Source organism: Micropterus dolomieu, linkage group LG19, assembly GCF_021292245.1.
Source record: "Micropterus dolomieu isolate WLL.071019.BEF.003 ecotype Adirondacks linkage group LG19, ASM2129224v1, whole genome shotgun sequence".
In the NCBI taxonomy this organism is placed as follows: Eukaryota; Metazoa; Chordata; class Actinopteri; order Centrarchiformes; family Centrarchidae; genus Micropterus; species Micropterus dolomieu.
The window spans coordinates 14,581,154-14,595,802 of NC_060168.1; the positions used below are offsets into that span (position 1 = coordinate 14,581,154).

The 14,649-nt window shown below is 42.1% G+C and overlaps 1 protein-coding gene across 3 annotated transcripts in view; it reads right to left on the minus strand.

The window, feature by feature from the left end:
• Positions 1–663: 663 nt before the first annotated feature.
• Positions 664–14,649, minus strand: part of kdm3b (lysine (K)-specific demethylase 3B) — a 27,236-nt gene continuing 13,250 nt past the window's right edge. Inside the window, exons 6-25 of one of the 3 annotated variants that reach the window (XM_046030114.1) lie at positions 12,982–13,041; positions 12,165–12,863; positions 10,868–12,053; positions 10,563–10,779; positions 10,216–10,430; positions 9,906–10,058; positions 9,599–9,706; positions 9,342–9,469; positions 8,962–9,259; positions 8,611–8,864; positions 7,272–7,544; positions 6,965–7,136; positions 6,731–6,821; positions 6,047–6,177; positions 5,804–5,923; positions 5,318–5,341; positions 3,504–3,643; positions 2,941–3,117; positions 2,664–2,798; positions 664–1,655 (exon numbers count right to left, since the gene is read on the minus strand). In XM_046030114.1, the coding sequence (XP_045886070.1) occupies positions 1,575–1,655; positions 2,664–2,798; positions 2,941–3,117; positions 3,504–3,643; positions 5,318–5,341; positions 5,804–5,923; positions 6,047–6,177; positions 6,731–6,821; positions 6,965–7,136; positions 7,272–7,544; positions 8,611–8,864; positions 8,962–9,259; positions 9,342–9,469; positions 9,599–9,706; positions 9,906–10,058; positions 10,216–10,430; positions 10,563–10,779; positions 10,868–12,053; positions 12,165–12,863; positions 12,982–13,041 (4,662 nt within the window). In that variant the 3' untranslated portion in view covers positions 664–1,574. Of the gene's footprint in view, positions 1,656–2,663; positions 2,799–2,940; positions 3,118–3,503; positions 3,644–5,317; positions 5,342–5,803; positions 5,924–6,046; positions 6,178–6,730; positions 6,822–6,964; positions 7,137–7,271; positions 7,545–8,610; positions 8,865–8,961; positions 9,263–9,341; positions 9,470–9,598; positions 9,707–9,905; positions 10,059–10,215; positions 10,431–10,562; positions 10,780–10,867; positions 12,054–12,164; positions 12,864–12,981; positions 13,042–14,649 lie in introns of all 3 variants that reach the window. The other 2 variants (XM_046030113.1, XM_046030115.1) reach the window with 2 other exon arrangements.

The following is a 14,649-nucleotide window of genomic DNA, read 5'->3' on the forward strand; positions in this document are numbered from 1 at the left end:
TTAATGCATAATGAATTTCAGAGAAAGGTATCTTCAAAAGTATTATTTAAGGTGCCCATCTATGTATAAGTTGATTTTGTTGCTGCAGTTACAGTTATTGGCATACATCAGATTATTTATATCTTGTTTGTGCTCCATCCCATATGATTATGGTCCTGAGATTGAGACCTTTATTTTGTAAATTAGTGGCAAATAAAACCAAATTCAGCCCTGAAAAGGAGAGAAATTAAAACTTGAATTCTAAGTTTCTTTCTTAATTTTTAAGGCAACAATTTAATACTATAACAAGTGAATTTAAGATGAAAACACACTAACCATTTTCAACAACACACAAGACAAACCAGTTAGATAAAACAATCAGGCTACTACCTAAACAATTCAAGTCAATCAACAGAAAACTGTCAACTATTTTAATAAACAAGTGATTGTTCAAATCATTTATCAGGAAATAACTCAAAATATTTGCTGCTTTTTTCTGTTTTATTATAATTGTGAACTGTAAATCTTTTGACTAAATAAAATTTTTTTTACAAGATTAATTGCTAATGAAAACAATTCAACACTTTCAATACTTTTACAATAATTTTAATACTTTTCAATGACTTAGACCCTGGTTGTACACACACAGGTTTTGTTCGTAAAAATTACCATTAAAACAAACAATAGTTTTTGTATACTTTATTGTGAAAAATCAAACAGACTGCTAAGATCAATATATATATTGATACAATGTTAATGGCCAGTAGTTCTGTTCAGCTGCAATTGTGATTCTTGAACAATATTGTTGGAAGTCTGCAGTTCATTCAGCCGATGGGACAAAGATAGGTGACCAAAGAATAATGTAAAAAATAAAAACCTGCCCTCTCTGAAGTCCTCCTGATCATTACCTTGTGGCGTATAAAAAGAAAAGACTTCTTACTCTAAAAGTGAAATAAGAAAACAAAAAATACAAAACTTTGGTCTGCTTCCCCTCACTGGCTGCTTCGCAAATTCATCTCAGCCACAGAGGGCAGAAGCAATCAGCTGTTTAAAAACTCCAACAACAACAAAAAAAAATAATCTACAAAAACATGTTAACCTCGCTCCTATTGAAGAAAAATAATATCACTGTCATCAAAATAGGAAAGTTAGCCCAGTACTCACATTTTGTCAGTCACTTATATGGTAGCTGAACCTCTGCTCCAAAGGCACGTCAGCTTTTACCTCCTTTATTCTCACATCTTACATATACAATGAAAACAACAGAACAAACACACTGACCTTAAATACAGAGTTAATCAAAAAAAACAAAAAAACAATTGGAAAACAACTAGACAAGTTTGAGCGTACTGTGTAACAGCGATAAAGGACTTCCTTCATCAAGCGCTGCCTAGCCCCTCCCGTCTAATCCCTCCCCAAATCAAATGTCCTCTTTCCCCAAACCCAGACCTTCACTGTCCCAAAAAACCTACAGTCTATCTTTGCACTCTGCAGCTTGTACTTGTGTATGTAGGTGTGTAATGCATACTGTGTGTGTATTTAGTGGGGTGGTCATCACAGGCTGGTTGTTTTGGGACAGCATTAAGTGAGAGGAACTAAGGGCGTGCCAATTTAGGTTCGTGAGCCTTCAGTGTCCCAACAGCGTCCTTCACAGCGTGATAGATGATGTTCTTCACCTGAGAAAAACAAAACGACAGGAGAAGTCTGTTAAGCAACAACAGACATGGAAACAATCTCCTGTCCCAGAACAATAATAACACTCACACCGACTGACAACGGCTGGGTATTGTTAGAAAATGTTTTCAATACTTTACTTTCAGGAATAATAACATGATTTTTTACTACTTTTTTCCATTTAACAAAATAAGCAAATCTTCTCAAAGGTTACATGTTGTCTAAACAGAAGCAACCGTACGAAAGCTTCATCCAAGAAATGGAGACGGAAATTAGCAAAATCATAATTTCAATCATCAACAGCTTAATCAAACAATGAAAAAAGAAGAATGCAAATCTGAGCAGCAACCAAACTTTTTGTCACTTAAGGCTATTTTAAGGTTCCTTTAATGATGCATGGAGAGTTTAGAAATATCCAAAGCAGAATTTTAAGATATTAATTATAGTTTAATGTCAAACTGCTGAAGACTTTTTCCCTATGATTGATTATTGCTGTTCCGGCATCTCTTCTACCAGCGTGCACATATTTGAGACAAACAGCTTCAAGTGCTGTCTGGAAGATTTTAGAATTAACCTCAATAAATGGTAAGATTAATCTCAGCACATGAAATCGAATCTTGAATGAAATGTATTTTTTTTTTTATTCACTGTTCTGAACGCAATGACACGCTTTATTTTTCTAAGTTCATGTGTCTATATGATGTAAACTATATTGGTTGAACTTAGGGCTGGGCGATAAAACAATAATGATAATTATTGTGATATAATTTTCCTCAATAACTATATGAACTTGATTCCCGTAAATTCATTTTTTATTCAATTACTCTAAGCCACAAATAAACCTAGTCTGAATAATCACTTCTCTTGTCCATGTAAAGCGGCAGATTATACAAATGTAAACACACAGTTGCATAAACTGGGGCTTAGAAACAGCATAACACAAAGATCATTCTCTAGTTGAGTGCATTAAAATGTGACACTGAAACTACACGAGAGAAAAGCAGACCAACCTGTAGCTTGTCTTCGTGGTTTGTATGAGTAGTGGACAGGTGTCTGAACTCCTGCGTCAGTCTGAAACAGTGCCTCACATGTTCAGGAGACACAAAGTCCTCTGCCACCTTGATGCAGCTGTACAGGTTGTGCACCTGAGAGGGGAAGAGCAGAGCATACACATTATGTAATAAGATAAGAAAAATATGGATCTTAAATTATGGGCCATTCATAAATAATATCTAAATAAATGGATATCTATACAAAATTTTCTTAATATAACAAAATAAGTCTGACCTGGTGTGGAGCTCCAGCAGGGATAAATACAGCATCTCCTAAGAACTGTACAATGGACCAACCCTGGACACCATATTCTTCATAGAGCCTGCGGCGGAGCACCTGGTCCAGGTACCAGCTCTGGTCATGAATGGGGTCATGGTCTGGAGGGTTCTCTTGACCTTGCTCCTCTCCCACCTGATACAGATATGGGTAAAGCATGGCATAATGCTGTTAATTAACCTGAACCACACAATTATTTTTGGTTGTTGTTAGAAACCAGTTTATTTCTTAGTATTATAAAACAAGGATACAGTGGAGGGTAACCCCATTCTGGGTTCAGATTAACATAAATTCAGAAAATGTAAGTAGGCATTAAAATACAGGTTAGCCCACATAAAGAGTTTTCTGAAGGGCTTTCACAATCTGATTTCTGACTGCCATAAGATAGTGCACTGTTCACTCAATCTATCACTGTCTTTGTAAAAGGACACAGAGTCTGAGGGTAAAATGCGTTACTGCTAATGATACTGCAGCTCGAGAGATCAGATGCTGGTTTAGACAGAAATCTACTGGCTGCTGACCTTGCGGAGCAGTTCTCTGATTTTCTCAGCGTCCTTGGCCGCGTAGATGTGCCACAGAGCTCCAGGTTTCTCCTTTATTTCATACACCCTCCTCTTCGTCATTTCATCCACATCGCCCTCCTCAATGGTGGTTATGACCTCTGGAGGAACCAACATAAAGAACAACACACACACATGCAGGGCACCAAAGGGTCATCAGCAGTGTGTCTATGACAAGATCTTACAGTAGAGTTCACCTTAAGTGGCCTCATGAATGAGGGTTTGAGTTGTGATTGTTGATGTTTCAACATTACTTGAACATTAGTGTCTTTTCTTTACTAAAGTTTGATGACTGACGTATCATGCCTCAGTCCTGGGAGAGTGACCGGGAGTGTCAAGACACATCCGCATTTCTCATCTTTCAGAGCAGAATTCTTAAACAACTGAATTAATGTACATCCATCATATTGTTTGACAAAAATGGCGCAGAGCTGTGGTTCTCAACTGGTGGCTCGTGACCCCACAGTGGGTTGCAGGTCTATTGTAAGTGGACTGCAGGATTGTAGGCCATAATAGTTTTATTCTGAAGAGCAATCATTTCCTAGAGCTTTTCTGTACTGTTCTGTGTACTGTCATGACACAGACATCCTCAGCAGCAGTCACGTGCGTTTCACCCTAAAGAAGTCAAAATGAAAATGTGTCTGAAAAGAAGCTATTAATATAGCCTCTAGCAAAACACGAAAATGCCATCACAGTGCCCTAACAGGACTGATGTTTCTAGTGCATTAAAGAATTGTATAACTGACCGGACCAGTTGAGAACCACTGGGGCAAAGAGAAGCACGAAGTTACAAACTACACAATCACATTTACTGACACGATGTTCACATCCACAGCCTAAGGTTGATTATACAGGGCAGCTAACACTGCTGCCCGAACATTTAATGACCTCTCATTTTAGTACTTAGTTATCCAGAAAGATGATAAGTGAAAACAAACACATTCATGACTAATGTGTTTGCTTCAGTGGACCTTTGTCTTTCAACAGCTCAAAGTTGTTTATTCCTGGTGTTTCCCTTCACTACCTAACAATGTGTGTGCATGTGCGTTTGTGCGCTGGCACAGTCATTATTATTTCACAAAAACAAAAACACTCACAAATGTTTCATTCACAGCCCTAAATTTAGTGGCCAGGATGAATCAGTTAAATGTGTGTTTGCTTTGATGTGCGAGTAAAGAAAATCCCTTGATTCTAAGAAGAAGAGGAACCAGTGTATGAGGACAGCATGCCTATGGTCATACTGTTGGGTATGCGTCAGTGTCACTGTGATGTGTGACAGGAAGCCAGGGAATAGGGTTGCCAATTCTAGATGCCCTTCATTCAAAAATTTCTCCCACAGTGTAAGGACCAGAGCACAACTCACCCAACACTAACAGTAACTGAAGATAATCCCAGTGCGGTAATTATATTAAATCTTGTGTTAACTCCATGTCAATTAGTGGAATATAAACGTTGCTGCAGATGCTGAACCCAAAACAGTACAAATTTTCTAACCCCACCTTGAAATCTACATAGAAGAAGAAAGGCAGGATCTCCAAAGGGCAACAACAGAAATTTGAACGCCATCCAGTATTCATTTAAGATGTTATAATAAAGGTTGCATTTACACAGAAATGTGCAAAACATGCTAAAGCAGAAACTAACAGACGGGGTGCAGTGCTCTGGCCCCTACTTCACAGATAACAGAAGGATGGGGGGGAGGGGGAGGTGAAGAAGGGGAGTTAGTCAAGAAGAAGGGCATGCTACTGAAGTGATACAATTGAAAGTCTACAGACCTTTGCGCCCAGAGATATCTGCCTCTGTGAATGAGAAATTTTGCCACAGTGTAAATGAATGAGACCCACTGATGGGTCTTTTCAGGGTCCTAACCAAGTCAAAAAGGCCTGGAGCAACTAAAACAGTAAAAGCATAATGTTCGGGGAAACAGCTGTGAAAATATTCTTAAAGATTGTTCAGGAGGGTCAGTTGATGAAGGACAAGTGAGTAATGAACAGTGTTTGAAATGGATTGTTTCTTTTATCTCCCATGTATATTCTACACAATGTCTTGGACTTAGTAAGGGCAAAAAACTCAAATCATGTGCATATAATATTGTAAATAGAAAATATTTTTTACAGAAAATTATTTTGTTTTGTGAAATAAGTAGATCTTTTCATAATGTTTAACAGCTCAACAGTGTACTATAAAATGTTCAGAGAGAGAGAGAGAGAGAGAGAGAGAAAGAGAGAGAGAGAGAGAGAGAGAGATTTAAGTCCACTGACCTTCTTCCTCGTTTCCATCTCCGTGAGGGATGCCAACATACACCATGACATTGACAGCATCAGAAACATCCAGGTGGAGGTTAGTGGTTCCCACCTTTCTGTCTTCAGTGGAGATTAAGCCTGCGGGAAAGAAAGACAGTGAGGGAGTGAGAAGATGAAGGTGATGACAAATGAGAGCTGGGACATCTAACTGAGGTGACAGGGAATGAAAAATGTCTGTCAGACTCAGCCACTCCTTCTCACCATAGGCGTTGTACATCTTAGGACCAAGGTCAGGGCGCACAAAAAAGTTGGGCAGACGGGCTGCAAGGTTTAGACGACCATCTCTTTTTGTGTACTCGGGCAAGGGAAGGTTTTCCATCAAATCGTCAAACCTGGGAAAAGTACAAGACAACATAGATGTGAGATTTGCAAATCTTAACAATTCACAAAGACAATCCTAAAGCTAAAATCAGATTCATCCTTTTCTAAAATCTTATAAGGGAAATAACTGATTCACAAAAATAGTTTTGCATTCATGGCCTGTGTGGCATTTCTCAAACATTCCTTAAAGTAACATAGCCAAAATATGGTGGTTACTCCACATTTTTGTGTTTCTCTCTCCCATTATGTGTCTGTGCTTGGCTGACTTTTTCCATCAGCAGTATGTTATAAAGTTGCTGCGATTAATAAACTTCCATTTTCACAGCAGCAGGTGCGCAGCATGTGGATCGAAACCAATGTGGTACTGAATGACGTGCACTGGTGTGTTTACTGCAGATTGTAAAATACCCACCATGTCCGCGTTTTGTAACATGCAGCTGTTTATATATATATATATATGTGTGTGTAAGTAAATAACCCTCTATGGACATGAAGCAGGAAGCCTCGTTGGTGAGCAAACGCATTACACACACGTGGAAGCAACATATTTCTAAGGTTCCTCACCGTGTGGGCATCATGTCCCTGAAGTCTTCACCTGGAGGCCAATCTTTTAATTTCAACACCATGGGCTGGCCGTCATTATCTTGCAGTCGCTCTGCATTCACAAAGAAAAAACATACTAGCTACTATTTCTGACAGAGAAACACAAGCTAAAATAAGACAATGGCATGCATGTAAATCAATTAATGCAAACAAATAAGCATTAATTAATTTAGGATAAATTGCTTAAGCACTCACTGGAGATGACCTGGAAGCCGTCCCAGAAGTCTCGCACCTTCACATCAGAGATGATAGCACAGTTTCTACAGTTGACCAGGTCTACATCCTGGTCTCCAAACTCCTTACTGAAGGCATCGGGCAGCCACAAATGGCTTTTCAGCCGTTTGTGTATCCCTGACACCAACACAGGCTGGAAACAAAGGAGAAGAGATTACACAGATGACGGGGCAACAGAAGATGTTTCACCAAAAGCAAACTTTCTTGTAGTGGTCCGTCATGTTTCTGCCACAGACGCCTCAGGAGTTATAGCAGTTGTGGTTCTTACTTGTCCCTGCTTCCAGCACTCCCTGAAGATCTTCCAATTGTTGCTGTTGCTGGGATCCTGTAGGCAGAGGAGTCGCCCGTCACAGAGCCAGGAGTGTGAGGTATGTGGTTCCAAAACACTAAGGCCCATAACTCCATCTTTGCGGCCCCCCAACACACCTAGCTCGCCGCCCTCAGAGGCGCCGGTCCGACGGCCTTCAGCCTTCTTGGTCTCCACAACTGAGGCAATGATGTGATCCAGGAAGTTCGGGAGGCTGCTCTTTAGCTTGTCACTCTGACAGACAAAAAACACATTATTTGATTACCCAGCTGTGTACTCACAGGTGAATAATCATCAATCTTTTTTTGGAAGTAATTTTTGTTTGAAGTTTCTGCCCTGGCAATTCCTGGTTCATTACTACATCAGTAAAGGCAGTTACACAATTTGTAATCGACACTGACTGACTTAAATGCATGATTTCATACATTATTTGAAAGCATGAAATAATGCATTTGAGACTTAACGCTGAAAAATCAAAGTACTTTCCATAATCACTATTACCTGTTGCTGAAATACACCAAAATGTGGCGGTCAGCATTATAAATAAGATTTCAAGTGACTCTGGGTTTGTCTGGTGATCTATTTCTCTATTTACCCTTTTTCTGTGATTGTTGTGGCCTAAAATGCCTGATTTTGTGGCAGTTTTTCTAAACATTGCAACTTGCAATGTTGTTGGGCATTTTTTTTGCGATTAAATTGTGGGAATACGTGAAATTTGCAAAGGTAGATGTGAGATATATATAGATATTGAGAAATATTGCTGAATCATTAAACAGTACCTCCAGAATGCAACAGCCTGTGTCACAGTGATCTGTCTCGTCTGACGTCCTCCATGCGTTTCTGCCGCTCTCTGTGTTTGTTTTGTGATGGTTGTGTTTGTCAATAGACTGTTTTCTTTTATGTTCGACCGCAATACTGCACATTTTGCAAAACAGTTTACCTCCAGCTTTGGTAAAGAAGATGTGGATGCTGTTTTTCACAGCCCTTTGTTGTTTTTGTTGAGACATTGGTATGACATGTCTACTCTGTCTTGTAAACAAGGAATTGAGTTTGCTGATGTATGACAACGTTTTGCGGGAAACAGCGATGATAGGTCAAATTTGCAGAAAAAATGTGGTGACTGGTCAAAATTTCAAGACGTGCTGAATTCACAGAGATATGTTAAGTTTGTGTTAATAGTTGTGATCGTAACATTGCGATATCCTGGAGGGACTGGCTAATAGACTTTTTAGTAAAGATATGTACACCTGGAACACATAAAACTAAAAGGAATAAGGAATAATGCAAGCTTTATACGTACGCCTGCTGAGGTAAATACAGAGGGGAATGGAACCCCACTCTCTCCAGGGCCCTGGGGGAGTTTGCCAGGTCCGGAGTTGAGCAGGTCCCGGAGACTGGACCCCTCAGGTTTGGACTGGGCCATGCTGGAGCCCAGTAACAGGCTGTTAAATAGCTTAGGGCTGGAAGCTGAAGGCTTTGACAGGACACCGAGAGAATCCAGGCCAAAGGGCGGCCGACTGTCTCGACTCATCATGGAGCGAAGAGAACCAGATTCTTGAAGATTGCAAAGATGACATTGATGTAACATCAACTTTAATACTGATTATGCATTCAAATTACACTGATTCAGTATTTCCTTTTTTCTACGTACCCTTGGTGTCATCCTTGGCTTTCTGTGTGGCCAAGTCTGCCAGCCAGTGCAGAGCAGAGCTGTTGCCCTCCCCTGATAAGCGGGACTCCTTGGAAGAGGACTGGGGGAGGTTACAGGGGGAGGACGTACCACTGGCAGAGTTACTGGTACTTCCCACAGTTTCTCCTCCCCCACTGTCTGATGATGCTGCTGTTTGTGTAGTTTCTGTTTTGATTGCTGACGTTTCTCCCTCTGATTTTTGAATGGGTCCAGTACTAGAAGCTGCAGCTGCAAGGACGCCACCACTGCTTGTTGTAGACTGCTGAGACAAGCACAGACAGACATTAGAGCCACTTGTCAAAATGCAGAACTAAAAAAATAAACATGTGGCACAACAGTACCTGTGAAATCCCATTGGGGGCACTAGGGCGCACTAGAGGCTTGGTGTGTCGACTGGCGCAGGGACAATTGGCCTTAATACCCCACTTGCCTCTAGCTGCGTGCACCATGTCACCTATGTTGTACAGAGCTAAAGGAGAAAGGGAATAAAATCAATCATTACAACTCTTACTGTATCAATACAAGATTGTATTTAATACTGGATGCTAGTGGAGTAGGGACAGATACTTTTGTAATTAAATCATAATGTATATTTTACCTGTCCCAGGTATAATCTGCGTAGGCATGAGGTTCTGTGGCTCATGAGGTTGGCCTTTGGCACATTTCAACCAAGAGAAAACCTCATCCTCTGGACCTTCATCTACATCTGAGGGACAGAACATATTGACCTGTGTGTTTCCAACGCACCCAACCTCAAAAACATCTTATCAAGTCTTAACCTTGTCCAAACGTTTCTATTAATGTAATAAAGAATATGCAGTCAAATAAAACATATCAGTTTAATGCAGCAACATTGTTGGTTAGCTTAGCTCGAAAGTTCCCCAAATGTCGCCCTAACGACTCACCCTCTCTTGGCCTGTTCCTGCGAAGCCGATAGCAGTCCAGACACACTCCGAAGCCGCACTTTCGACACACCCAGTGGATGTTGAACAGGGTGGTCTCACACACGTCACACATTTCTCTGACGCCTCGCACAGCACGTTTCCACGCCACTTTCTCTGAAGGACAGGCCGCCAAAAAACAGGATTACACACACAATAGTCCCTTCTGACAGGTTGAGTGCTGAGACAAAATGTAAGATAAATGCATAAGACAACCTAAAATGCCAAAAAAAAATGGACTCAGGTGAGATCAGTTAGATGTCTTTATACTCACGGTGAGGCTCCACCATCATCATGGCCTCCTTCTCAGACATGACCAACTGGCAGAACTGGTCTCCCACATTGGCCAGGATGTACTTGGACGTATCGAGGTCAAGGCCCTCTTGGACAGCTGGTGCAGGCAGCCACAGACCCATGGCCATTGAATCGCTCTGTTGAGGGCTCAGGAAGCCTTCCACACGCAGTACACCTTTTCGAGTGAAAGCCAACCTGGTAACAGGCAAATAAAGGTTCATTATGTAACATGTCATTGTTTGCGATGATTGCTTCCCTAACTTTCCTTAACTTTCGTTCAAGTACACAAAGCAAGATACTGAGCAGCACTAGCATATAAACGCGTACCTTCTGAAGTGGAAGAAACGACAGGCCACATTTGGGTCGTCATCATCATCACTATCTCCATCTGTATTTCGATATTTACGGTAACGCTCCAGGCGGCACTCGCGGCACTTGTGCAAGTGAGGGGCCACATTGATGCAGGAGCCATCCTGGAGAAAGGACTCCCCAGACTGCTTCAGACGACGCACTTTACTCTGGTCTTTTAGTACAGACTGGCCCACTGGTGGACACAATACAAAGTGTTAATCTAATTGCTTAGTTTGTCACCACAAATGATACAGGGGTTCTTGAGAGTGGACAGGACTTACCTTTGAAAGGCTTGTTACGTGGACGGCTCTTAGCGGCCCCTTGGACTTTAGTTTTCGGCAACATTGCCCCATCCTTGGCAGGGTGTGGTGGTCCTCCTGGGACTTGGCCTTTCTCTGGGCCCTCCTCATTCTCACTCAGGTCTGATAAGTCACTGTTGCTGCTGGAGTCAGAGTCATGTTTGGATGACTGGCCTCTTTCCTCCAGGGTAAACTTCTGAGACTGGCTCTGGTCGAAGGACACAGGGACCTCCTCCATTGCTCCAGGGCCAGTGCTTCCAAACATGGGGCAGCCTGAGGTGGATGGAGGCATCACCCCAACATCTTGCTCCTCCTTTGTACCTTCACTCTGTGACCTCTGTGACGAGGCCGGTGCTGGAGAGGAGGAAGAGTTGGGTGAAGCAGCTGCTGAGAGTGCTGGGAAAGGGGAAGACAGAATCCCCTTAGGTGGCTCTACCATAGTGAAGAGGTTTGGTTTGCTGTCCGAGGGAGGACCGAGAGTCTGTGACTCGCCCCCAGTGAGGCCAGCAAAAGAGGTGTGGGAGGTTTTGTCCCCATAGGCCAGAAATGGATTGGTGGGCTCTTTTGAGGCCTGCAGAAAAAGGTTCTGGTGGCTATCTGAAGTATTAAAAACAGATTGTAGCCCTAAGCCCCCCACAGAAGTTCCATTATTACTGCTCTTTTTAGAAGTACTCTGAGCCCCAGAGGCTGCAGCCAGACCAACAATACCAATAGCAGAGCCTCTTCCTCCTGCAGAGCCCCCTATGCCCTGGAAGGCAGATGAGGATTTGTTGAGCACACCATTTCCCGTCGGATGGGTCTCAGGCACTTTGGGCTGCTCAGGCTTTTTCAGCCCTTCACTGGAGGTTGTGGGCTTGAAAAGGCTTGGGGGCTCTTTACTCAGGCTCTCAGACACTGCGGTGAAATAATTGGTGTCCTTGGACTGAGTCTGACCAGCAGCTAGACTTGGGCTGGAGCTAGAATTCTGGGTCATGCACTGGAAAAACAAGTTCTGGTCTTGCTGAGATTGAGTCTCGTTCTTTGCTCCGCCAAAGCCGAAGCCAAAGGGCCTGGGAGCATCCTGGGAGGTTGGGGTAGTGGCAGGAGCTCCATTGCTCTGAGAGGTAACGTCCCCAAATACAGAAGCAGAAGCCTGGGGCAAACGAAAACCTGATGGAGTTTTAGAGCCCTGGAAAAAACAATGCGGTTAAGTACAATGACGTTAATAACAAAACTGTGATCACTTACGAAGGCATCGTATAAATGGTACTAACGGTACTGTTCATTTTGATCATCTTACCTCAGTCTGGCTTCCCCAGGTGGGGGCTTTAGGACTAAAACCAACAGAAGCAGAAAGTGTCACACTAGGGCCGCTCTCATGCGACCAAGAAATGGTGACAGGCCCCGGGGAAACAAGAGCAGCTTTGGAATAAGTTGACTGGGAAGCCTCCTCTCTGTCTGGCTGGGGTGAAGGGGAGGCCTTGGGGGCTGGCGCTCCAGGGACCAGGCTTGGCATCTGGCCTAGTGAGGGGAAAGATGTGGTGGAGAAGGGAGAGGGGGCTGGTTTGAGGGGAGGAGGGGTGGGGGTGTGAGTAACGGCAGTGGTGGAGTCAGCTGCCCCTTGTGTGGAGAGTGAGCGACCGTTTTCTTTGACGTGGGCGGGATAACGAGGAGGAGTAGCGTTTGATTGGTCCATCTGGAGAGTGGAGTTGGTGTTGGGGGATGGCCCTCTGCCCTGGGGGAAGGTTCCTTCTGAAGAGCTTCCGTTTTTGGTTGTGCTGCTGACTCTTTCGCTCAAGTCTCCACTCCAGATCCCCATCCCTTCCGCTGGGGTTTCGTTGGAATCGGCACAGTTTTGCCCGTCAGCTCCAGTTTCACCTGCTCCTTTAAAACGTTTCAAGTTCAAGTCATCCTCACCTTCGGAGGCAGTCCTACGCCTGCGTCCATTGTCACCCTTCATTGTTTCACTGTCCTTCCTCCGCCGCCCATTCTTACCACACTAAATGGGGGAAATGTATTTTCCAATTCAATCTAAAGCTTAAAATACTTCAGCCACTGTATGATAATATACAGCACAATTACAGAATATAGTTAGATTTATATTATGAGAACCTTACCTCCTCCTCTGCCAGCATGACATGTATCACACGAGGATCTACCATCTGGTTTTCTTCTCCCTACAGCAGAAAAGGAGACATTGAAGTGGCTTTAACTAATTTTTAAAGTTAGCCTTTTTTTTTTTTTACTTTCTTGAAAAATCAATTCAATTAATTTACAATTTCCATGAATGAAAATGTATAAATAAAAGATGTGTCCTTAATACGGAGATATACCATGTCTACTTACACATACATACCTATACATGGATGAAAGTCTGTGTGAGCATCTATATCTAAACACAAAGTCACGTGAACACACTTCTAACCATCTAGCTGTACCTGGGTACATTAAGGTCATCCACTGCAGCTATGACATCACTTTACGTAGCACAGCTATTTAGCCCATCTTGTTTCAAGACCTTCAATATCGGCTTGGATTTTTTAAGTGATTTTCTACTTGCTTTCAAAATGCTTCACTCGTTCTTTCCATTTGTTGACTTTTGAAGAACTTTGTTATTGCTTAAGGGCTTATTCTCCAAATTCTGAGAAAAATATTTCTCCCTTTTCATCAATTATTTAAGAAAGCATTGCACCTAATATCACAAATAAGATAACTCCTGGACCCACAGATCTTTTCATTATACATTTCTATTCCCTTTTCACACCAATCCTATTTGATTTTAACGTTTCACATAACAAAATAAGAGGATAAAATTTCAGACACATCATATATAGCATATTTATTTGGAGTAATAAGATACTACATCTGTATCTTCCAGTCTGAAACATTTATGAGTCCTCCCATTACTCAGTGTCAATCACAATTTTTTTACTCTTTCTCCTTTTTATGGTCCTAACAACAAACATCTAATTTGCCATTCCAGAGAAATTTGTTTAACATTGTATCCCATTTGATAAACATAGCTGAGCTGATCGAACATGTAGGAGCTGAAAAGAAAAACACAAGTAGTAATGCAAAACAATCATTCAAATCTACAGTGAGGAAAATAAGTATTTGAACACCCTGCTATTTTGCAAGTTCTCCCACTTAGAAATCATGGAGGGGTCTGAAATTGTCATCGTAGGTGCATGTCCACTGAGAGAGAAAAAAAATCCAGAAATCACAATGTATGATTTTTTAACTATTTATTTGTATGATACAGCTGCAAATAAGTATTTGAACACCTGTCTATCAGCTAGAATTCTGACTCTCAAAGACCTGTTAGTCTGCCTTCAAAATGTCCACCTCCACTCCATTTATTATCCTAAATTAGATGCACCTGTTTGAGGTCGTTAGCTGCATAAAGACACCTGTCCACCCCATACAGTCAGTAAGAATCCAACTACTAACACGGCCAAGACCAAAGAGCTGTCCAAAGACACTAGAGACAAAATTGTACACCTCCACAAGGCTGGAAAGGGCTACAGGGAAATTGCCAAGCAGCTTGGTGAAAAAAAGTCCACTGTTGGAGCAATCATTAGAAAATGGAAGAAGCTAAACATGACTGTCAATCTCCCTCGGACTGGGGCTCCATGCAAGATCTCACCTCGTGGGGTCTCAATGATCCTAAGAAAGGTGAGAAATCAGTCCAGAACTACACGGGACGAGCTGGTCAATGACCTGAAAAGAGCTGGGACCACCGTTTCCAAGGTTACTGTTGGTAATACACTAAGGGGAACCTTCCG